At 44.0% G+C, this 23800-nt stretch overlaps 1 protein-coding gene across 1 annotated transcript; it reads right to left on the reverse strand.

Annotated features, from left to right (window-relative positions):
• Positions 1-1291: 1291 nt before the first annotated feature.
• LOC104163346 (obscurin-like) lies at positions 1292-23800 on the reverse strand (the record flags this gene model as incomplete). The annotated part of the gene is made up of 7 exons (XM_009702330.1): positions 22669-23800; positions 14748-15017; positions 12045-12305; positions 7982-8284; positions 6659-6925; positions 5284-5559; positions 1292-1564 (listed from the first exon to the last, which is right to left on the reverse strand). Coding segments are annotated over exons 1-7 (2782 nt in total), but the record flags the coding sequence as incomplete, so codon positions are not given.

The following is a 23800-nucleotide window of genomic DNA, read 5'->3' on the forward strand; positions in this document are numbered from 1 at the left end:
TCATCAAAAAGTTTGTAGGGATACACAGTTATTTAGCAGATTTCTTTACCTGAGCCATGCCTGTACTTCATGTTCAAAGGCAGCTCCAAAACACTTCTTAAATCCATCTTAGACAGCTCTCATCAGACAGTATAAATTAGATTACATAAATTGCCCTTTGTTCAGGCAGAGCCTGGTTGGCTCTTTTAGACTAATTTTTCAATGGGTAAAGTCAGGGACTATGAATTACACTCAAAGTAAAATTGCATAATGTTGGATTATCAACCAAAGAGAACTGGAGACAAGATGCAGAGTGAATACTTGACCAAACACCAGTTGTAAACTGGAAGCAATCCCCCTAGCTCAGTAAACCCTATAGCAATCCCTCAAGACCAGTGCTGTGCTAGATTGATCATCTCTGCTGAGTTTTGAGTCAGCTGATGGACATCATCATAGTAACATGGATGTGCTGTTAAGGGTCACAAGCACTCAGTTGTTTACTTCTCTTAAATTGCATTGTACCGCAGCATGTAGACATGTAATGAGAAGTGTTCAGTAGAGTTTCAATTTGTAACTTAGGACTGGGTTAAAAATTAGGCTCCAGACAGAAGCCAGAAAACCACTTTCAGATGAAAGGTTCCCATCAGGCTATGCAAATTGAGTGAGTTGAATTTCACAAATACTGAATTTCACAGATAAATTCATGTGTCATTTTATACTCTGGTTCCATTCTGGACTGGAATGCATCAGTGGCAAGCATTTCTCTTCTAGGCTTGACCTGACAGCCATGAGCTTTAGCTCGTGCTTTGTGCTGAGGGGCATGTGCCATGAACTAACAGCTTCACTTCCAGTACTGCAGGGAGAGGTCTCGGTCATCACAGTGTCCTCTGGGAACAGCAGGAGATGCTTAACTCTCAAAATCAGGAGTTAAACTTGTCAAAGCAGGACACAAGGCTTTTACAGTAAGACTTTAAGACCACCTCGGTCAGGAGGTTCAAAGACGATGTACATGCAGAGCTAAAAGAATAAAGGTTAGATCCGACGCTCAGCCTGCTCAACCAGCGTGGTGTTCGAGGCATGACTCCAACCTTAGTAAAACCTCGTGCTGACTTGAATACATAACAGCATCATTATATTATTCGCCCATATTGTGGATTTGCATGAGGACCACAGTAAGGATCAGAGTCTTTAAAATAGTGTTGTGCAATCTTGGCCCAAAAATCTGGCAATTTACAGGGTAAGACAAGTATAATGAACAAAGTCCTGAGTTTCGAACACAGCCTCTCATCCCATACTTGCATCACCAACTTACCTGAGACTTTTAAATCAAAAATAAGAGTGTCATCTCCAATCTTGCATGTGTATGTTCCTTCATCTTCTTTCGTCACAGCTGAAGCCACAAGCTTATGCAGTTTTCCTTTATCTTCCATGGTGAATTTCTTGCTGGCTGTGATTTCTTTGCCATCTTTGTACCACTTAACCATGATGTTGGCCTCAGAGGTCTCAGAAAGAAATTCAGCCTCTTTTCCAGCAATGGCCCTGATAACTCCTCCACTTTTCTCTTTGTTTATGAAGTTTGCAAGTGCTGAAACAAAATATAGACACACAGCACTGGTAAAGAATTGTGTGGACATCAGTAATTATGTACTCTTACATCTACATCAGGTATTCCTTTATCATAAGGGCAAATATGTATGTTTAATTATGGATCTAATTACTAGATTCTAATGCAGACGCAGCTAAATTTCCAGCCTTTATAAATCATACACCTGATTATCATACGTCCAAACACCAGAGCACATATACAACACAGAAGGCTGAGCCCTAGGCAATAGGGCTTTAAGAAAATATCTGAGAGAGGTGAGGAAAGAATTGAAACAAGAAAACTGGAGGGAAAGCAGTGAAGGTTATTCAATCATTGTATTGTAACCACCTGGCAAATAAATTGACTTTAAAAGAGGTTAAAATATAATCTAGATAAATTATATTATATTATATTATACAGATATCACATAGGACTGGAATGAAAAGAAATTTCTTTCTGGAAATTAACTGGAGTATAGAAGATAAACAATAAATCTGGCACCATATTAACATGCAGTGGAATAATCAAGTCACCAATTGCCTCAGAGCAAAGATTCAAAAACCCACCAATATCCTAGCTAAAAATGTGAGCCTAAAACCACAGTCCCATCTTACTTTAGACAATGGAATAAATTTTCAAACATCTTCTTAACATGTTCTTTTAAAACAAGACACACAATCAATGACTTTGTTGGGACTATGCAGTCAAAGCTATGAAAATCAAAGCCTTGATTATGTATACGTTTTTTCCTTAATTTCAAGAAAATGCTTGCACAATACAAATCAACAACTCTCTGCAGAACGCCTGGCAAAAGCAGTTATTAGGTTTCATTGCTGATATTGTAACAAGTCCATGGTCTGGACCAGCTAAGTGAAACTCTATCAGGTTTTTGTTCCTAAGGTGTTATTATCCGTGCTACGTCCTGGTGCAACACATGGGATTTCTCCTTTAGCTCAAAGATCCTAACCACAAGGATGGATTTTGCATTTAGTTTCCTTGCTTTTAAGTACATTAGATTTCTTCAAGTCTGTGGTAGTACTTTTAATTGCAGTCAAATATTTATTAGGGAATCAATATTCACCAGCCTGTACAGTCGCAGAGTCTGGAGACCTAAAAATGAAGAGTGAATTGACTTGCCAAGCAGTACACAGGTAAGAAAGGAAAAGAAAACCTCAGTCCCAAATCTCCCCCCGTCTACGACTGAGAAATACCCAAATGTTTCAAATATTTGCAAATACTTGAGCTAATAAACAGGGCACAGGAATGGAAGGACGTGATGGTGTCAAGGGCCTCTCTAGCTCTGGTCCTCTCCATTCGATCACCAGCTCTGGCAGGGACGGGAGCTTGCATTTGACCTCTTCAGGTCTCTACCAGCCCTATTTTCTGGGGTTTACTAAGTCTGCTTGTTAGAAGCAATACCTATGGATAAAGAAGTCATACCAGAAGCATTTAAACCCAGGAAAACCTCCTTTTTTTTTATTGTTGTTTCTTGGGGTCTCTGTTTCCACTTGTTTCTCTAATGACTCATAATGGTGGGGTTTTCTCTTCAGTAGGACAACACCGCAGTCCTTCACCTCTACCCAACCACCTACGCCCATGAAGCCTGCAGAGGCTGAACACTGCTGAGACTTCTTCTTCTCCACCACCATTACTGGAATTCAGCCCATGGGTTAAAAGTTTGGGGAGGAAGAAGAGGGAGATAGGTCCTTTCATGCACCTTTCGCTTCCTCAGAAAACTAGAGTGAAAAATATAACCACAGCAGTCTGAAGGAGACCTCTCAGATGTCCCATTTTGAAGCAGAAGGTCTTGTGTCAGAGGATGCCCGACACGTGAAGTCTCATGGCAGTGGAGGGACTGTAGTGATAAATGGCAAGTGCATTTTCTAGAGGGGCTTTTTTGGGCAGGAGGCACAGCAAGTGACTCATCTCTGGCCACAGCTCGGCACGGTGGCCTCTCGGCAGCCACGTGATGGCCACATACCAGACACAGCTGACCTGCTCATCAAATGATTCACCAGCTAGCTGTGTCTGATTTACAGGAGGAATAGAGAAAAGCTGGCGATGCTGAAAGGTAAAACACTGGGACATAATTTGTGAGCTTCATCCTACAAGGGTGAGACGTATGAAAGCTGATTCTCCAGGAATTAAGCTACAAACAGCAGACATTTAAGTTACAGCTTGTCAACACAGATTTTAAAATAATAGTATTGATTACTCATTTGATAGTCACATTACAGTGGAAAGGACATGGAAATATTCACCAGCTAATTCAATTAAACCTGTCAGTAGACTTGCCAGAGTGAAAAATGATGCTAAAGAGGCAGTGAGAGAGAGAAGAAAACCAAAATTAAAAGCAGGTGCCAAGTGTAGACAGCAATTCCTCCCTCCATAGATTTAGTCCCATTTTTGAAATTTTTTTTCAGCTCTCTTTTGAGTTTTGCTCTTTGAGAATAACCAAGCAAGCAAGTCGTCAAAAGCAAAATGCAGAAATTACTCTGGGTCTTCATTGTTTCTACAGAGACCAAGGAGAGTGAGAAGCCAGCAGAACATGATGTTGAAGCACCTCATACTTACCCAGTGTAGAAACAGTGCGATCGTTGCTGGGAAGAAGGTGAGGAGTGAGTTATGGGACAGAACACAGAAATCAAATGGCTTTACAAAGTGAACTTGCCAGTTCGAAGTAAAATAGCTCCTGAGCTTACCCCAGATGACGTCTGACAACAGGGTAAACTGTCCTGGAGTCAGGTCGTATACTCTGAACCTCAGCAGACATCTAGATGATACCTATGAGGAACGGTCTGGGGGTACACTGGAGCTTTTCAGCCAAAACCTGGCCCCGTTCAGGGCAGAGGAAACTCTTCTATGAACTAGTTCGTAAAAGCTTGCAGAGGTGGGAAGGCTTGCAAGAGGGAGGCTTAATGCTGTTGGTTTCAGGGTAAAGATTCAAGACTCCATGTCTCGCTCTGCAAGTGGGTGTGCCCACCAGCTATGTAGCAGGCAATCGGGAGAGAAAGGACTGCCATGAAAACAAGAACAGCCAAACAACGGGACAGCTGTAAAACAGTACTGGTTCAAATCTAACAAGCAGGAAATATTAAAAAAAAAAAAAAAGAAAAAAAAAGACATTTTACTGTTTGTTCTATATAGCCTTCCATCTGAATACCTTGCAAATAGCAATGAGTCAAGACATCCAATGTGCCCTAGGAAGGTCTGTTCTTTTTCACCAGGGCATTATCAGAAAAAAATGGAAAAAAAAAAATAAAAAAAATCCCACAATGCCAAGAGGATCTTGGCCCATCAGAACTTTAACCAGAGCTGAACTGGCTCTTCAGTGACTTGTCTGATATCACACAGCAAGCATAGGGCAGACATGGGATCATGTGCATCACGTCCTTCCTCTGTGGCTAAACTTCTTCCTCACAAGAGCACCTTTTCACTACCCGCCATTCAACCTCATGAAATGACACCAGGTTCCTGTGGAATATCAAGACACTAATTTGAGTGAAAGCACAGCTCTTACCACTGAGCGTTAGATCTTGTATTCACTCCCAAGTTCTCCTATGCCGGGAGCACAGACACTGTCAAGGCGAGATGTTGATGGGAAGTTACCACAACTCCCCACACTACCTCTGGCGCACTACCTTTGTGTCCCTTGACGACTCTGTTGGCTTAGGGTAGGAACAGGCCATTAACGCAAAGCAGCCCAGACAGTCACATACCTTTCACTGAAAGCTGATAGAGCATTTTATCCCCTTTACAGACGCACTCATAAACTCCAGCATCCTCTGCGGTAGTGTTGCGAATTTTCAGGATGTGCCTCTTCCCCACAGTTTGAAGTTCATATTTGTCACTGGTCTTGAGCTCTTTCCCATCCTTCATCCAATTCACAGTAGTCTCTGTGTCCGAAAGCTCAGCCTGAAGTTTGGCTTCTTCCCGCAGTCGAGCAGAGACTTTTTCTATATCTCTGCTCTTGTTGGTAAATCTCACTGCAGCACCTGTCAGGAAAAAAGGCTTTGTTATTTGAAGTTATATCAAGATAGCATGTCCCTGATATGAGTCTGCTGTAGACTGTGAGATCTCTGAAAAAGTATTAGGTCCTGTTCCCGCCCTCACACTCACGTCAATACCAAGCTTCTTTTTTTTTTTTTTCCCAGTTCAGGAGATTTGATCTGTTTTTATTGCCAGAGTCACTAAGAAAAAAAAAAATGCACTTCTTTCTACAGATTAATAATACTCTAAACATGCTTCTGCAGAGATTTCCACCCAAAGTCAAACACATCCTTCCAGAATGAATGTCTATTCATTACCTTTTGACATGCAGTGTGAGTAGATATAGATGTTATCGTTATTTCATAGAGGAAAGCTGGAGCACCCAACTCTCAGTGCTAAATCGAGTTATGTGATACTACGTGCACATCACACACATCTGTGGTAGTCTAAAAATCCTCCAAGAAAAAAACTTTGTGAGTAATTAATGCTGCTTTACTTTTCACAGAATCACAGAATGGATTTGGTTGGAAGAGACCTCTGGGATCATCCAGTCCAACCTTTGCCCTAACACCACCATGTCAACCAGACCGTGCCAAGGAGTGCCACGTCCAGTCTTTTCTTAAATCCCTCCAGGGATGGTGACTCCACCACCTCCCTGGGCAGCCCATTCCAATGCCTAACAACCCTTTCTGTGAAGAAATGCCTCCTCATTTCTAGCCTGAACTTCCCCTGGCCCGGTTTTGATAGATTCTCCTACAGTCAGAAAGACTAGCCAAACCTGGAGCAGAAATTACTGGCTTAAGGTGACCCAGTAGTAGATCTGGTGGCAGAATCTGCTGACTGACTGTTGTGAACTACAGAAATTCATGAGCTGATGTTAAGCAGTTGAGTTCGGATACCAACCAGCTGGCCAGATCAACTCACTCTGAACTCTGTGCTATCATGGTGAGGTCATTACCAGGACCCACACTAGTTCATATGACGTAATTTCAGGTACTTCCTACAGACCAGGCATCAGTGAGTCTCTGGCCCCAGTTCTAATCATCAGGTCACAGAAACTGCCCCTTGACTAGAAGAAGAAAGGACAGTGATGAAAATAAATACCTTTCACTTTCATCTTGGTGCTGGTGTCAACATTATTGGCAACAAATTTCACTTCTGCTCCATCATCTTTCTTGGTGACATTCTTTATGATTAGAGTGTGAGTAGTTTGTGTTCTCTTAATGATGTAGGTCTCACTTTCCTGTAAGACTTTACCATTAAGGTACCAAGTGCCGGAACATGTTGTCGTAAGGTCAACAGTAAACAGAGCATCCCCTCCAGGTACAGCTTCAACGGTTGTCAGAGGGGTTTTCACAGCCAGGACTGGTTCTAGGGAAGAACAACACCACCCATCTCTGAGACCAAAGGACATAAGACTGCCATGCTGGAGAACAGTTCTTCCTAAGAACAAAGTTCTTGGGGTAAACAAGACATGAGAATAAAATCCTGCAGCATTATACAATCTGCATGCACTGAAGGCAGTGCACGGTGGGTCAATAGGATTTGATTTCTACAGCTGCAGGTAGCTGACCTCTGGCATTAGCGTAAGTCCTGTTTCTGCAGAGTAAGAACAACACACATATTTTACTGATTTTTTTGGTTTTTTCTCCCAAGATGTTTAAAGGCATAACAAGCCTAAAACACCTAGGTTCCCCTACAAGTGTGCTATTTATTTAATAACCAGTACTATTCTTAGGTTTCAGAAGGACTCTAAGGAGACTACCCAGCCTACTAGTCACTTCTAGATATTCTAGGAAAACACAGGCATGTTCAGACAGCCGGGGAAAAGGATGACACAATAACAAGACACAGTATGATCAAAGTGCATGCAGATATTGTCCAGTGCAACGAACCAAAGGAAGAAGCAATCCCATTGCACACAATGATTCTAAGGGCATATTGGCACCCTAGAAATAAAGTAAAAATCCCATATTTCTCCTAGCGACTCTAGGATTAAAGAGACTGACTGGAGCTTGGTTTTCATGACAATATGATCACACATAAATATACTTTAGGTGCAAGTTTGACATCTCATTTATATATTGAAAATTATATTATAAGCCCACCTCAATTTTTCCTTTCATACCAGGTCTAGAAGAAGCATTTACAGGTTTAAGGGGCATTGCAGAGAGCTCTGCCTCTCACACAGCCTGATGTGAGATATTGGATTATAAGAATACCCAACAGCTCTACCACAGAAACCTAACCGCCATCACTTTGGTGACGGTCAGTGGTTGAAATGAGATAGGAGAACTAGAAGCGGAAGGAGAAAGGTTTTGCTGTGCAATTGCTCTGTCCTCCTCAAAGTCATGGAAAACATCTTTAGAGCACCCGCGTGGCAGATCAGCACAAACTGACCCATTTTTATGACGGTTTTATGCTCACCAAGGTGCATGCTCCCTGGGAACTCCAGGTAGGGGCTCTGTCCATAGGCGTTGACTGCAGACACTCTGAACTGATAGTCAGCCTCTTCTGAAAGGTTGCTCACCGTGAACTCTGGGACCGGGACATGAGACTCATGGCACCTCACCCAAGTAAAGCCAGTTAGTTTCTTGCGTTCCACAACGTAGCCATCAATTGGAATGGGGCGGTCCATTTTCGGAGGGGACCATGCTAGCGTCACTGAGGTTTCTGTTTTATTTTTCACCACAGGGTCAGCTGGGGGTTGGGTGGGAGGTTTTTTGGGAGCTGCACAAGGAAAAAAACAAACAAACAAACAAAACAACAACAACAAGAGTCAGAGTGGAAAAGCCACCGTGCCTCACCGAAAAAAGCTTACACTGGTCTAAAAGCTGCTCATGCTTAATAAACATCCATAAAACATTGACGTGAGATGGAAAAGCAAAAGAATGAATAGAAGATGTTTTTGGGCTGCATGACACAAAGATCTACAATAGTCCTACCTCCACAGCTAAACATATGTGATTTCTACACAATATTACAATTGTCTGCACAGACGAAGAGCCTACAATGAACAATTCATAGGCTTAAATTTTCAGTGCTAGATACGGACCTACTTCCTACACAGCTCCTGGGTAAAGCAGACTAATGCTCAGCTTGTTATTTTCGCTCAGAAGATGGGTAAAACCACCATCAAAGGTTGTTCAAAATTCTGTGCATCAAATTCCTGGTCCACTTCCCTGGCGTTAATCCAGGCTAAAAAAAATAAAAATAAAAATACCTCAAAGGGATCACTGTGGCAAGGTGGCACAATTTTGCCTTGCTTACTAGACACCATTGCACGGGGATAGTTAATACTAAAATTGTAAGTCTGTTGGTATTTATCTTCTGTCAGAATTTCAACCATACACATCCCCTCAGTCAGGAACGTTGATGGGCCTGTGAGAACCACTGCATGGGAAGGCACCATTGCATCAAGGAAGAGCATGGCAATATTTTGCAATGCTTTGCACACAGGTGTGGCATCCTGCACAGCGACGTAAATCCACTCCATAAAAAGCAGCGTAGGACATAGCCAGGAGTCTATGTCCTCCATTTCTTCTTGAGAACCTGTGCCAACCATACACCAAAACATTTCAGCCCAGATCCTCAAGAGGTTTCAACACAGAGCAGCTAAACATTGTACAGCTGGGACATTTCAGGGTGTAAAAGATAGACATGAATAAACAGTGCATGGATTTTTAGAGTTATGGAGATCTCTGTTGCTTGTTAAACAGGCTTGGCTGTTCTCTGTACACGCTTTCATCTGGGTATCTGTCCTGCTTCTGAATTTTATGCTATCTCCACTCAGAAAGCGTGTCGTAACTTTGTCTCCCCCAGAGACTGGGGATCTCTGTTTTAGTAATGTATGCAGAGCCAGCTTTTGGGGTTGGGAAATTAACTTCAAAAGGAAATTACATAAAGACATGTCCCCACCGTGAGACCCTACAGTTGAGGAGATAGGGCTATTTTATGGTATCTAGGTCACAAATGTATCCCTGCAGGTATTTGCATAATGAAGATTTACATTCACCCTCTCGTTCTTCTTGAACCCTTTAGAGCAGGCTCAAGTCCCATCAGGGTTATTCACTATTTGCTTCCACTGATACAGTCAAGAGGCTAGGAATTGTCTGATATGCTCTAGTTACACATCTACTGATGTGGTAAAGGATTCATTTTGTTTAATTTTGGCTATCTGAAAGGTGTCTGGTTTAAGTCAGTCAACCAGACTCCTATTGCAATCCTATGGAGAACAGCACGCTCAGGAGCAATTCATCCCAGCTTAAAGGACATGTGCGAGATGGGTGAAAATAATTGCACATTGCAGATATTCAAGTATTCGTGACTATAGAGACTATAGAGAGAGCCTGTATGATAAGCCTAGGCTGAAAAGCAAACTCTAGGACAGCAGATATTCTTCCCTGCCTCAGTTTACCCATCTGTAAAATAGGCATAGTAGCAATGCAAGATGCTGAGCAAATAATATATAAACATTGCTTGCCTGATAAATGCTATTAGAACAGCCAACACCAAACTTGTCCAACTAATTGAAAAAGATATGAACATAGCACACAGGATTCTTCAAGCAGTTAATCAGATATTCATGAAGTGTCAAAACCAGGAAATCTCAATGCGATACACTTTTCCTTCATTACATAAATAGACACATAAGTGCTTTGGGGTGCCCAGTTACCAGCCTGTCAGTTACTGCTGCTCAGAGCTAGATGCCAAAGGTCCCATTAGAATAGCATTAACCTGAATACTAGACCCTGGAATCAGATCTCTTGACCTTACCATCAGAAACGGTAATGTAATATTTTCTTCAGAGATAGCTGTTCGTGGCAAGACAGCTTCTTGACTTTTTCTGTTCCATGAATCAACACTTGCTTCATAACTTAAATAGCAGAGTCCGAAATCACACTGAACTTCATCGTTCCCATTGAATGGGTGCTTGGTTGGATGTTACAGTTTTCCAAATACCTTAGAAACTGCCACAATGCTAAATGCGGCACTTACCTCATTTTTTCCTCATTTTAGCTCAACAGCATCAGAATGCCCCAACCAAGCTTAGATAATACAGCAGTTATAAACATTTATTTAAAGACTTCTTTTTACCACTGACTAATTACAATTTGGAGGTGTCAGGGGGGAGAAAATAAGTATTATTCTTCCCCCAAATAGTGACCAGAGTGGATGACTTGTTCACATGCAAACTGGAACCACAGCAGAGCCAGAAGCCACATGCAGTTCTCTGTCTTTTTTGACTGGGAAATGCAACACTATCAAAATAAAGCTAAATAAAATTAGGCAACTTCACCGAAATTTCATTTTGGATCCGATCTCAACTACATTGCACCTGCTGGTACTGCTCTGTCAATTAAAATCCTTGCTCAGATCAGATGTGCCAGATGAAGGGATTCTGCAGCCTGTATATTATGTCAGTCTCCCCAAGTAAAGTTAAACAGGACAGAGATCCCTTCTTTCAGCACAGCTACCATCCATTCATAGGGTCCTCCCGGCTTTCTCATGTCAAAGAGAGGATGAAAGAGGACACGGTTTTGCTGGTCTTCACAAAAGGAAGGAAATTATATTTTCAGGAGGAAGCATTTCCTATTTTTCTTGCAGTTTAGTTTGTTTGCATTTTGGTTTTTTTGGTTTGGTTGGTTTTCTTTTTATATTCTACTTTAATGCAAACAGCTTAAGAATCTAAAATCAAAATAAGATGTCTCAAGTTTTCTGAACGTTTGACTGCCCCTGAAATGCTTCATGTGGGTATGTGTTGATGTTCCTTCAGAGATGTTTTTGCTTATTAGAGTGGTAATAAACTTCATACTCTGCCAAAAATGTTCAGGGCACCTATCTAGTTCCTTGTAAGAGACTGCATATCCACAAGCGACCCTTATCTCTCTGCAGACTCAAGACCTGGGGAAGGAACTGAATGCTGGCTGACTCTCCCCTCCAATTCCTCAGCAAAGAGAGAGAGGGAGGGACAAGTGACCCCAATTTGCTAGAACAGATATTATCCCTATAGCAAGAATTTATAAATGCCCCTCAAAGAAACTAATAATTTTGGAAAATGGAGGTCAGCGTGTAGATGGAGCCCCCGCAGCGCTCCACGTACAATGAAGTCAGACGACTGCCATGTATGCAACACACACATTGTTTTCTAGGCACCTCCCGGTCAGGAGAAAACACATGTCCATTGCCCCATGTTTTACTCAGTTATCATTTTACGTTCGTTCCAGCACAAATTGAGAATGGTACAGAGAAGACAGATGTTTGTGCCATGCTCTTTCCCCAGGACTCTTCTTTTCTCTCTGTTTTGATCTCAATAACATCTCGTAACACTCATTTTCAGGCTGTTGGCTTTTTGTGGCAGACATCAAACCTTCTGCTGTCTTTGGACAACAAACTTGCCATGGTGGTACCCGAAACAACAGTGCTACCACGGGAGTACCTGCTTGCTGGGGAAGACACAACACCAAGGCCAAATAAAAGTGAAGCTTACTGGTCACACTGAACTGGGTAGAAGTCCTACTTTCATCAGCCAGGAAGGCAATCTCGCCAGCATCTTCCATCTTACACTCTCGGATGATCATGGTGTGTTGCTTGCCAGAGCATGTGATGGAGATTCGATCACTGGGTTTCACTTCTTCTTTATTTTTCAGCCATCGGATGTTCTGGCAATCATTGTCCAGCTCCACACAGAAGATGGCTGTATCATTTATGAAGACCGCAGTCTTTCGTGGAAGTTTTTTAATGATGTTCCCTTTAAACAAGAAAATAATAAATATCAGCAAATAGCAGATATTAAAGTGTCTGGTAACACTGGACCATCCAGACTACGACAGGACTAGTCAACAGTTCTCACCTAATCAAAACATTATAGACACTATGTAGACATCCCTAAATTAATTCCTAGGCTCCGAGTTATACAGAACAGATAATCCCAAGGACTCATTTTGGCCTTCGAAGAGAGAAAAGGAATCTTGTTTGACTACAGTCACTCATGTTTCTAGCCTATCATGCTGAGTCTGCTGGTGGGTAAACACAAGGTACATGGCCTTGCCAAGAACAGATGTGACAGCGATACAGCTTTCATTGCCCGTATATGCTGGGGGTTCCAATTAAAACTTTGCTAAAGTAGGTCAGTCTTAAACCAGACAGGTCTCTCATCTGTCTTCGCGATTTTGCCTCCATCAGAGTTACGGGTAAGTTACCTAACCAAGATGGCAAACACACCAGTCACTTGAATTAATAGAAAATACACCAAACCCCTCAGTTTTCTTCTTAGAGTCAACCCAGAAATTCACATGGAATGAACTTCACTTATTTGTGTCCTTTTCACGTGACTGCAACGATTATCAGTTATTAGAATAACCTCAAAGCTACAAGGTGTGACTACTCACAGGAAAGCTTGGACAAAGCATCAGGAGACCACCCCCATTGACAGGTGGTGACTGGATCCAGCCCTGGAACAGTCTCTGTGGGGCAAAAGAGCCCTCACCCATTCAAAGCACCTAGAGCTATTTAGCGAGAAGTAATGTGGAGTCTCCGTCTCTGGAGATATTCAAAACACACCTGGATGTGAACCCATGAGACTTGCTGTAGGTGACCCTGCTTTGGCAGGGGCTTGGATTAGATGATCTCCAGAGGTTCCTTCCAACCCTGACAATACTGTGAATCTGTGTAACGCTGAACATCTTCATGAAGCGACAGATCAGGCACACATTTCATCAGTAGGATTCAAGACCCTGATTCTCTGCTCATCTTCTCTAAAGCTTGGCTGCACATCTGCTCCTCACTGCCCTCCGCAACGTCCCTGTCCCTGTAGCCCTTTGCATCCTGCCAGGCTCTCGCATTCTCCCATCCCCGCCCTGCTCTCTCGAATCTTCTCCCCCGGGGGCAGGCACAGGGCTCACTCAGGAAGGCTCTGCCTCCTCTCCCTCCTGAGACCTCCACCTGGCTCAGTCACTCTCTTTTTAACGGATCATGCCATAGTACCATACCACGTAAAACAAATACCAGCTGTCCTACTGGGGCCAAACACACTTACAGTGTTTGGTTGGTCTTAAACCTAACAGAAGGTGCAACAGAAAGATATCTGTCTGAACTCTCCCATGTCTCCGGACTAAGTTTTCCCTTCTGCCTCCACCCATGTGCACTCTCAACTCTTTGCTAATTATACAAAAAGCAGTTTGCACAAGGATGCACGTCACCCAGCTGTCTTGCATCAATTTATGTAGTGAAGAACTTATTTTGGTTTCACTGGGAGTAAAGTCAGGCTTCAAATGAGTCAGGACAAGTGCAATCCTGTAGCTATGATGGGTCTCCAATTCATGCAACAGGAGACGTGTCAAGGATACCAGCATAAGCATCATCAAAATCAAAACTGCAGGTCCTGGAGTTGCATGGGTAGGTTCTTGCTCATACAGCAAGTCAGGGAGCTCAGAACCGATGACCCCTTGTGCAGACATGCCTGCATCTCTAGGTGTGTGTCTATTCACTGGGAGATACCTACACCATAGCAGGCTCTACACTTACTTGCACTTTAGTCCTAAACCAGCAGACTCAGAATACTTGGACATAGATCTACATCCACATTTTGTCCCTTTCTCATCAGCTTTCCAAACTCCAGCAAACAGCTCCAGATGTCTGGGACCTAGAGCGTGGATCTGGTTTCCAATCTGAAACCATACTGATGCTGACTGCAGCCTGTACCACACATTGGACCATAAACCACAGCTGCTAAGCCAACTTCCCAGTGTGGCCAGCACCTCTCCTGGACAAGATTCACCATTGTGTTGGCCAGACACCAGACAAGACATGTGTGAGAGTGCCAGGGGACACATCTGATGTTTGGGGTCATGTTAAGGAAAATCCACAGAGCTAGGCTACAGCTCAAGGACTTTGTCTTCTAGGAAAGCCCTTTAAGCATGGGTCCCCACCAGGTGACATATCTTGTGCAACAACACAATCTGTCCCCGCTTTTTGACCCTGTGTCCCAGATACACCCTGGCAGGAGACCCAGGGACCCACTGACCGACCACACGTGGCTCTCCTCTCACACCGTAAGGGAGTCTGCTGGTCCTCACTGCACATATACATGGGGTAAGTGCCATTCACAAGGTCAAGTCTGGAGCCCCATGGGTGAATCTCAGGCCCGATAGGTGAGACTTGGCTGATCTGAAATAGAAAGACGCTTTCTTACCTTGGACAGACAATTCTGCGATGGTCCTGCTCCCTTCTTTCATCTCACAGATATAGACAGCGTCATCATCTGCAGTGACATTCTGGACAGTGAGCCGGCGATACGTGCCCTCTTCTTCGATGTTGTATTTCTTGCTCTGTCGGAGCTTGGTTTCCTCCTTGAACCAAGCTGTCTCTGTACTAGGAACAGGCACTTCACATTGGAAGGTGGCAGATTCCTTCTCCCTCACTTCAAGATCCTTCAGTTTTTCCTTGAAGGGTATTGAGGGTTCTTAAGAGGGTAAAAACAGAAAGGAGAAACAAGACTTTATGATGGTCTGTGGTAAGAGGTGTGCAAATAAATAAATCAATAGAAAAAAAATTAAACAATAACACTCCTTATTAATTATATTGATTTATCCTGGTCTGTCACCCAAACCCATAATCAAGCCCTACTACAGTAGGTGTTCTGCTGTCACATAAAAAAAAAACCAAACAAACTTGGATCCCAAAAGAAGTATTTTAAGGACTTATCTAAAATCGAAGCCGTATCACTCTGAACTGCAGTACCTGCCCCACAACACTACACAGAGGAGTTTAGTCCAAAACAATGCAAACAAGTTGGTAAAGCATCAGTTTAATAAATTCTACTCTTGTGGCCTTCTTGTCCTCCAGCATGAACATCTCTGCTTTGCACCCTGTCACTTAAAGATGCCAACAAAATGAAGGGCAGAGACCACCTGGCCTGCCTCTCTATATAGCAGCAGTCAGTTTTTATCAGAGTAAAAGCCCTTAAAAGTAAAGATGCTATAGGTGGGTAAACAGCAAACAAGGACAGAGCAGCAATTCTAGGTGAGTGTGAGCAGCTGAGCTGGTCAGCTGGTGCAAGAATCAATGTTTTAGGGATCTTGCAGCAGAAATGAGCTCAGTGGAGGGATCTGAAAGGGCACAGAAGACAAGAGGTGGCTGTGCACACAAGGACGGACGTGGGGAAAAGCATAGAAGGAACTGATGGAGGGGTTTTCTGTTCTCCCCACCAGCACCAAAGGCTCTGTATCAGCTGTTGTCAATGACAATAAAAGAACTAGAGAAAAAGCCCAAGTCTCCCAACTGCTTCTGCTTTCCTCCAGCATTGGGCTGCAGTGCTCTGGCTTAGGAAGAAACCAAAGCATAGATCAAACATGCAAAACAGCTGCATGGCAGTGAGGGAGGACATTTTACGAACAGAACAATGTTTAATTCCAGTGACAGCTGCGCTATGAAATCATCCTGTTACCCCAGCACTAAACTGGAGATAGGGGAGTTGGACTGAAGAGGACAGCCGGGGGTCACAGCAATGGGACTGGTGCCACAGTCGTGTCACGGACTTGGATTAGCCAGTGCTGACGCATCACCACTCATGTCTTGTGAGAGATCATGTCTTGACTTGTACCTTCATCTTCTAATAACTAATGCACCAGCTCCCAGCCTTTTTTTGTGACTCCATTGTCCCTCTCCCTGACCACACACACACTCCCAGGTTGGTAATTTCAAGTGGTCACTAGCAATCAGTAATGTCAAGTGTTAGTCTAAGTGTCAAACAGGAGTAGACTTGTCTTAGATTTATAGGCCCATGCCCATGGTGGCACATCCTGATCAGAGTCTCCATGGTCTAGAGGCTGGAGAAACACAAATTGAGGCCCTCAAACATCCCACATCCAAACTTTGATGTCCAGGAGCCCCTGTTTTGTAAAATTCAGATCCAGTAGCTCAGTGTATAACCGAGTCCATTACCCACCCCTTCCTGCCCACCATTAGGACAAGAGCTGCTACAGGACCAGTGCTGTCCTTGATCTGGTTTGCTCTTTTCAGAACTCAAGCCCTAGAAACTCACACGTTCAGTTTGGCAGGTCTTACATTCCACCCCTGGCACAGCCACCATTGCAGCTGTCGCACAAACACCTCCAATCGTTTCTAGCTGATCACGCCCCAGATAGAGATACCGGACTCTAAGGGCTTGAAAGGACAGCTGCAGGGAGCAATGCTATCTTCTACCTTGGTTGTTATCCTGCGATCCGAACCTGACTGGGAACCCATACATTACCTTCAGGAACAGGAAGGTTACTCTAGCTCACCATATCAACTTGGTTATTTTCTCAAAAAGCTTTCCCCTAATGCACCTCAATTCCAGGCAAGTCAAAGTCTTGCCTTGAAAAACCTTCACTACGGTTCCACAGACCTGCTCTGCCCACACTTCACGTGTTAATTATCCTTTTTTTCGTCAACCAACGGGCAACTCAGACTTCTGCCCTGCAATCCTATATATCATCTCTGGAAGCACCCCATGTAGTCAGGGGTTGCAATTCTCATGCCATGGGAACAAGGAAGAGGATGGGATCAAGAAAGCATTGGTCAGAAGGATGCCAGCCTCCAGGAGCTGGATGCAGCGTTGCTGTGTGAGATGGGAGGGAGTCTAGAGGTGACACCGAGAACACACGGACGTGCCCAAGGGCGAAAAAGAAATAGGAGATGCACCTGAGAGGCACACAAGTGTATTCTCATACTTGGAGCAACTGGCCATATCATTAACCCCTCTCCCTTTACAGTGACTAAGCAGTATCTATGGTTAAAAAAAAAAAAAAAGAGAAGCTATTCTAGGAAAAACCTCTTAAATGTACAAACACAGAAGTTGGTTGACTCTTTCGTATGTGTTAGAGTAACAGCATTGCCTTTCCAGCCAGGGAAAATAGGTGCAAGACTATCTTTGGCAGCTTGGGGTCACAGATATCCTCTGAAAACAACTTTACTTTCATCCTATGGACATGTGCACACACATCTTATCTCACTCTGAATGAGGTTTCAGAGAGACAGCAGCTGATAAACCAAATTGAAGCCTAGCATTCACCCAACCCACTGCTTTATCTGTTTTTGAGATGTGAGAGAGGCTCCAAAACCCACCAGCCTCCTCCTCCTGAATACATCTTCATGCTCTTTACATGGTCTAACATGTACTTGGTCGGATAGAGAGGGTTAATTTTGGTCAGGGGACTACAGAAGGACCACAGGTCTCTTGAGAGCAGGCATCCCAAACAATTCATCTGGCCCATAACCAGCCCCCTGCCTAGGTCACAGAGATGGTCAGAGAGGTGGCCAGGAGGGAACAGTGTCTCTAGCTGATCAACAGGCAACCCAGGTCTCAAGGAAAGGTCTGTGAAAGGCTGGTGGCTCATCTTCCTTGTTAATAAACTAATCAACATAGTCTGAACACATAACCACATAACATTTACATAAAGAAGACTTATTCTGAGGAAGAAGGCACTAAACTTTACACCAGTCTTTCACTGTACTTTCCACTTAACTAGTTAAATGTGAAAACAAATAAATCCACTTATTCTCCCACTGGCCAGCATGGTGAGTTGAGCAGAGACCTCTGTTTCTCTTTCACCTCACGTTGGCCTGCGGTCTGTCAGATTTGGACATTTACATTGCAAAATCTCTAGCACAGGCATCCTCTCCTACCTATTTGTACAGCACCCAACACAATTCAGAAATGTTCTGTGCTGTAACTACTATAGGCATATTGGGAAGAGTTGCTGCAGATAGCAACGTTATATTTGATCCGATAAACTCCATAAATATTGACCGCTCATTTCTAAATGTCTATTTGTCATGTAATACCCTTTCACGGGGTAATTCTCAATGTAAGCTTGTATTAAGTATAACTCTAATATGGAAGATAAAACCATCTGGCTAACAACAATTTTCATTATTATCCAAAATGTTCATAATATCTGAAAAGGTCCTTGTAAGATAAGCAAAAAGTGTGTTCAGCTGAGGTTACATGTGATGTATAATTCTCCCAGGTACCCTGTGTTTCAGATAAGAAGTGCCACCAAGTCCCATCTCTAGTTCCTGTAAATATCAAAGCTGGTTAGTAATTATTTAACATTAAGGAACAAAGATGATTTCTGATCTCTCAGTTCCACAGCAAAATGCTGATTTTGCTCAAAACAATTACTCAAATCTCCTTTGAGAAAATCGAAGTGGTTTGTGTCAGAATGACTGGGGTGGAAACGGTCAGGATTGTTGATGAAAAACTTTTTTTTTTCACTTCAGTTTGACATCTGCCTGTGACCAGGTGATCTGCCACGGTGCTTTTTGGAAGCCATGGTTTGATGGTTTCCTGACCACGTCCTTTCCTAAGGATGGTCTCCCAGCTGGGCTGTGTTCCCCACAATACAAAGCCCTTTCAGCTCTGCTCAAGTCATCAGAGCTCATGACAGGAGAAGAGCAAGTGCCACGCACCGTGGAAGACGTGGTGTAGACGCGGCTGACACAGGCTGCAGTGGAGGAGAAGCAGCAAGAGGCACCCAAACTCTACACCCTGCAGACTGGAAGAGCAGTTCAAGTGGATGCCATTTCGTACAGAATCCAACCAAAAGTACAAAACGGTGTTTTTCTGATCACTCCAAATCAACTGTTACCTAGAAACATTAACTTCCATGAGAGCTCAGGGGTGTGAATTTGAACAGTAATTCTGCTTTGTCCTTGTAACATCTGGACTTAGAGGTCATGGCTCATTTTCAGTGCCCTGAGAGGTCTTTTAAATTCATTTCTAGTATCAGTATGATTTTTTTTTCCATTTTTTTGACTGTACAGTTTTTTCTATTAATCTATTTTTAGCCAAAGCAGAAATATTCATTAAGGCACATAATGAAGGCAATAATATTTCTAAGGAAGGAGAAATGAGAGAGCTACAAAAGCCTGCCTACTGGGAAAAATGTGGGATAGAAACAGCAAAGCAAAACCCTGAGGGAGCATGGAGCAAGAGCAGTTCATGGTGTTAGGAGGAAACTGCAAGAGCTTAGATCAGCTATGAATTTGGCTGCTTATCTTGAGAACATATTTCTCCAGAGTGTCATAGGCTTTTTTGTTTGGTCCATATCAAGCAAACTAGCAAAGAGATGATGTTATTTTTCAAAAGCAGGTCCTGCTAACACATATTTTGCTAAGAATAGGTACAGCCTGCAAAGAAGCCAATGTTTTCTTAACCTTCTCAAGGCATATCTGTCTGCTTGACCTGGTCTTCTCACTTGCCTACATTTCCTCTTGCCTGTTCCTGGCCTTCTCACAGGCTCTCCACTTATTATTCCAGAGGCAAATTTTCCCTCTGCCTAACAAAAATGATCAAGTGAGAGTAAGAATATGGAAAAGCCTTCCAACAAGAACTATCTAGAATTGCATGGACAAGCTTCCCCCATCTTGTGCCTTTGATCTTCCTAGTTACTGTGCTTTCCAAGTTTCCTTTCTATCTCCAAATTTCTCAAATTGCAATTCTCCTTCAGATCTCAAATGTGACTGTCATGATAGTGGTCAGCCAAAACCACTTCGAATCAGAGGGAGAACAAAGTGGACTCAGCACCAGTTTGTTTTTCCAGTCTCTATCCTATTTGGCTTGCAACCTTTAACCTTTTCATACAGTATCTGATTACTGTATTCAGAGACTCAAATGAACATTGCTTGGCCCAGGCCCAAGGATGGAGACCTGTGTGCTGTTCTTGCTAACTTTACACATGACCTAGGGACATTTCCAAAGCCTTTAGGACATTCAAGTTGGATATTCATGTTCCTCCCATCCTTTCTGCTCTTTGGTTTGTCAAAGAGGTTTACTCTTGGGAAGCATTTCCTAATTTTTTTTTTTTACAGCTCACATTTCAGCTTGGATACTGCTTGTGATTTTATCCCTGCTGTAGACATGTTTCTGAATCGGCGTAATCGACTCTTGTTTTTCCTTAATTGTGAGAGTGACTTTCTGCCCTGTAGCCTCTCCTCTGAGATTTATGTCTGATTCATTACATCCCATTCAGAAACAGCTGAAAAATATATTTTTTTCAGCTCAATGATCTTTAAGGCATGGGCTCAGTGAAGTGCTTACAAATGTGTTGGATCCCTAGGTGTAGCATCTAGATTGACCAAATATAGGAGGCTTTCTAGAGCAGGTTTGACCTGTGCCCAGTCCTATGCCCTGGACTGCTGAGAGTCACCTTGGCAGGATCCCAGCCTAGGTAGTCTTTTTTTTATTATTACCTTTAAAAGATCCATAAATGTTCTTACTCGGATTCTTGTGTTGAAATTCCACAAACCAAAATGCCAGAGCATATTTAAACCCATGAAGCTTATCTTTCCTGGTACGTATGTCTGTGGAAGGTTGAGTGGCAAGATGACCTACCTCCCTAAACCCAATGGCAGATGAGCTAATCGCATCACTAATAGCATAAACAACAGAATTAAAAGTTCCCTTCACTGCTACATCATTCTGAGCTGTCTTTGGAGGGCTGAGAAGGACTTCTGGTGACACAAAGGACAGTTACTATTCAGGGCCTAATTATAACCAACACACGTAGATTTTCCATGGTCAGAAAGCCTGCTCAGAAAGCCAAACATGGTATAGCGTAACAAAGAAACAGACCATAAACATTTCCACTTAAGCCCTCTGACTCACAGGCATCTCTTGACAACAGACATTGATCAATAAACTCTTCCCATGGTGCTTGCTCCCAGACCTGCTGCTTCACAGGCTTTCCCCATCTCCTTTGGAACAGGTTGGACTCCTTGAGAATAATCAAACAACCATGGGCAGAGGGGGGAGTGTTTGTCTTCGCAAGACCGGTGTTGGGCAAGTAACAGAGCTTGAGCCGTCCTCAAAGTGAACACCTACCCAAGGGCCAGGCTCAGTCTTCAGCTCCGAGTCCCAACTCATGAGGTAATCCCAGCTTTATGGAAGAGGACAAATGCCCTTCCCAACATCGCTCAGCACCTCCAAGGGATAGCAATGAGTGGGACAAGTGCCAGCGGGTTCCAGGGATCAGGTGTCACTGATGGACATGGGGACTGAGTCACTGACGGGAAAGAGGGTGAGTGTGAAAGGAAAGGTCCAGAAAAGGGAAGTCAGAAAACCAAGTAAAAGCTGAGAGTCTTAAAGATGGGTATGAAACACAGGCCATTGCTACTCATTTGGATTTCTAATTTATTTTGCAGCTAATGAAAAACATCTATTTTGCCACTTAAGTGGCGAAACCTTTTACATCTAAGAGTTAATTTACAGGTGCTGCCTGGGTTGCAAACTGCCTGCTATAACCTTGCCAAATGGGAGGGTAGCTTGAAAATGTAGAGCTTCCTTTGTGAAAATGTGTGTGTCACATTTTTGTCACCATTCTGAAGAACTTGGTCTGACCTCCACCAGCATCAAGGGACCCTCCGAAGGCAAGTTCTTCACCAGTGACCACAGCAAACAGAGGCATCCTGGACCTGAGAGAGTTCAGGGAGCACACAAGGACTACAGGCTATCCAGCAACACAAGCCAGGAAAATGCTGAAAAGCCTGGCAAGAACAAGGCTGCTGGTGGGTCACTCTGTACAGGAAAACTGAGATGGACTGTAATTAGAGTTGGAGTAGATCCCCCAAGGGATCCAAGGAAGCCTGACACACTCCGCTTGCAGGGAGGAGTTTCCTCTACTACTGTTTAAATGACATGTGTGTGCCAGTTTAACTAAACCCTGTGGTGAATATAAACCCAGGTGTGAATAAAACCTGGAGGGTAAGATGGGACTTTAGCAGTCACTGATCCAGAGGATGGTAATGGATATAAAACCATGACAGATGGGAGCTTTAGAGGTCTGGTTCATCCCAGCTGCCCCACAACCAGCCAGTTCTACATCATCCACCCCCAACTGATGCCCGTTTATTGCCCTTCCTAAACTCCCCCAGTGATGACACTCTCCCCAGGTCATCTGTTCCAGTGCTTAACCTCCTTTACAGCTGGAGGGCTTCATTCATGTCTAACCCACACTCCTTTGCAGCAGTTGGGTGGCAGAAGTTTTGTTCATGCTCCCACCCCAATTCAGAAGTGCATTGGCTGTCTCCTTGCAGGCATGTCCACCCCGGCAAGAAACATAAGAACCCACCTTTGACGGTGACAAGGACGGAGCTGTACGTCTGGCCTGCCAGGTTGGAGGCTGTGCAAGTGTACAGCCCATTGTCTATCTGCTTGCAGAAGAGGATCTTCAGCACAAAGTTCTCCTGATCATCCTCATAGATGACATGCCGCCGCCCTTCCAAAATGACCTCGTTGTCCTTCTTCCACACAATCTCTGGTTTGGGCTCACCCGTCACGTAGCAGCTCAGCTTGGCGTGCTTTCCCTCCGTCACACTGCACATGCGTGTCAACGCCCCAAAAGTTGCGTTGCGGGCCCCTTTGGTGGTAAGTCCAGCCGCTCTCTCGTAATCCCGGGAGAGGCTGTAGCTGATGCCGGACAACCCTTCTGTCGCGAAGTAAGATTGGGCAGATGTTGAATCAAGAGCCCCATGGGAGATGTCTGTCTTCCTGATCTCCTCCCGTCTCTTTTGCAAGTGAGACAACAAGGATGCCGTCTTGCCACAGCTGGTATCGAAGTGGCTGCTGCTGCCCGGGTTGGAAGAGCCATGAGTTTCTACCACCAGCGCAGCCGAAGCGCTGGCAGAGCCAATGGGATTCTCTGCCCGGCAAGTGTAGGTACCACTGTCCCCGAGCCGGGCACACTGGATGGTGAGAGCGTTTGACTCCCCGGCAGACTCGATCTGGAAGCGGCCGGCATCAGCCCGGTTCCGCAGGTGTCTCCCATCCTTCTCCCAGTTCACCGAGAGGGGAGGGCTGCCCTGAACTTTGCATTTGAACATGGCGTCTTCTCCCAACGTTACTTTGATGGAAGAGGGTTTCTGGATGAAGTATGGGGCTGACTCTGTTACTGTGGTCTCCTCGCCAACTTTGATGCTGACAGCTGCAAAAGCTTCCCCGATGGTGTTCTTGGCTCGGCAGATGTATTGGCCGCTGTCCTCCAGGCTCAGATCATAGATTGTTAGCCGATAGAGATCCCCATCTTCTGTGGTTTTAAACCTTCCCCCAGACTGGACTGGAAGTTTATCTTTTTCCCAGCTCACAACTGGGATGGGGTTTCCAATGATCTGGCAGCTCAAGGTAGCATCCTTCCCCACAGACACCATAAATGCCTTAGGCCGGGTCAAGAACCGGGGGACTCCACTGAACGAGCTGTAATCCAT

Source organism: Cariama cristata, unplaced genomic scaffold (genome assembly GCF_000690535.1).
Source record: "Cariama cristata isolate BGI_N322 unplaced genomic scaffold, ASM69053v1 scaffold3046, whole genome shotgun sequence".
Classification (NCBI taxonomy): Eukaryota; Metazoa; Chordata; class Aves; order Cariamiformes; family Cariamidae; genus Cariama; species Cariama cristata.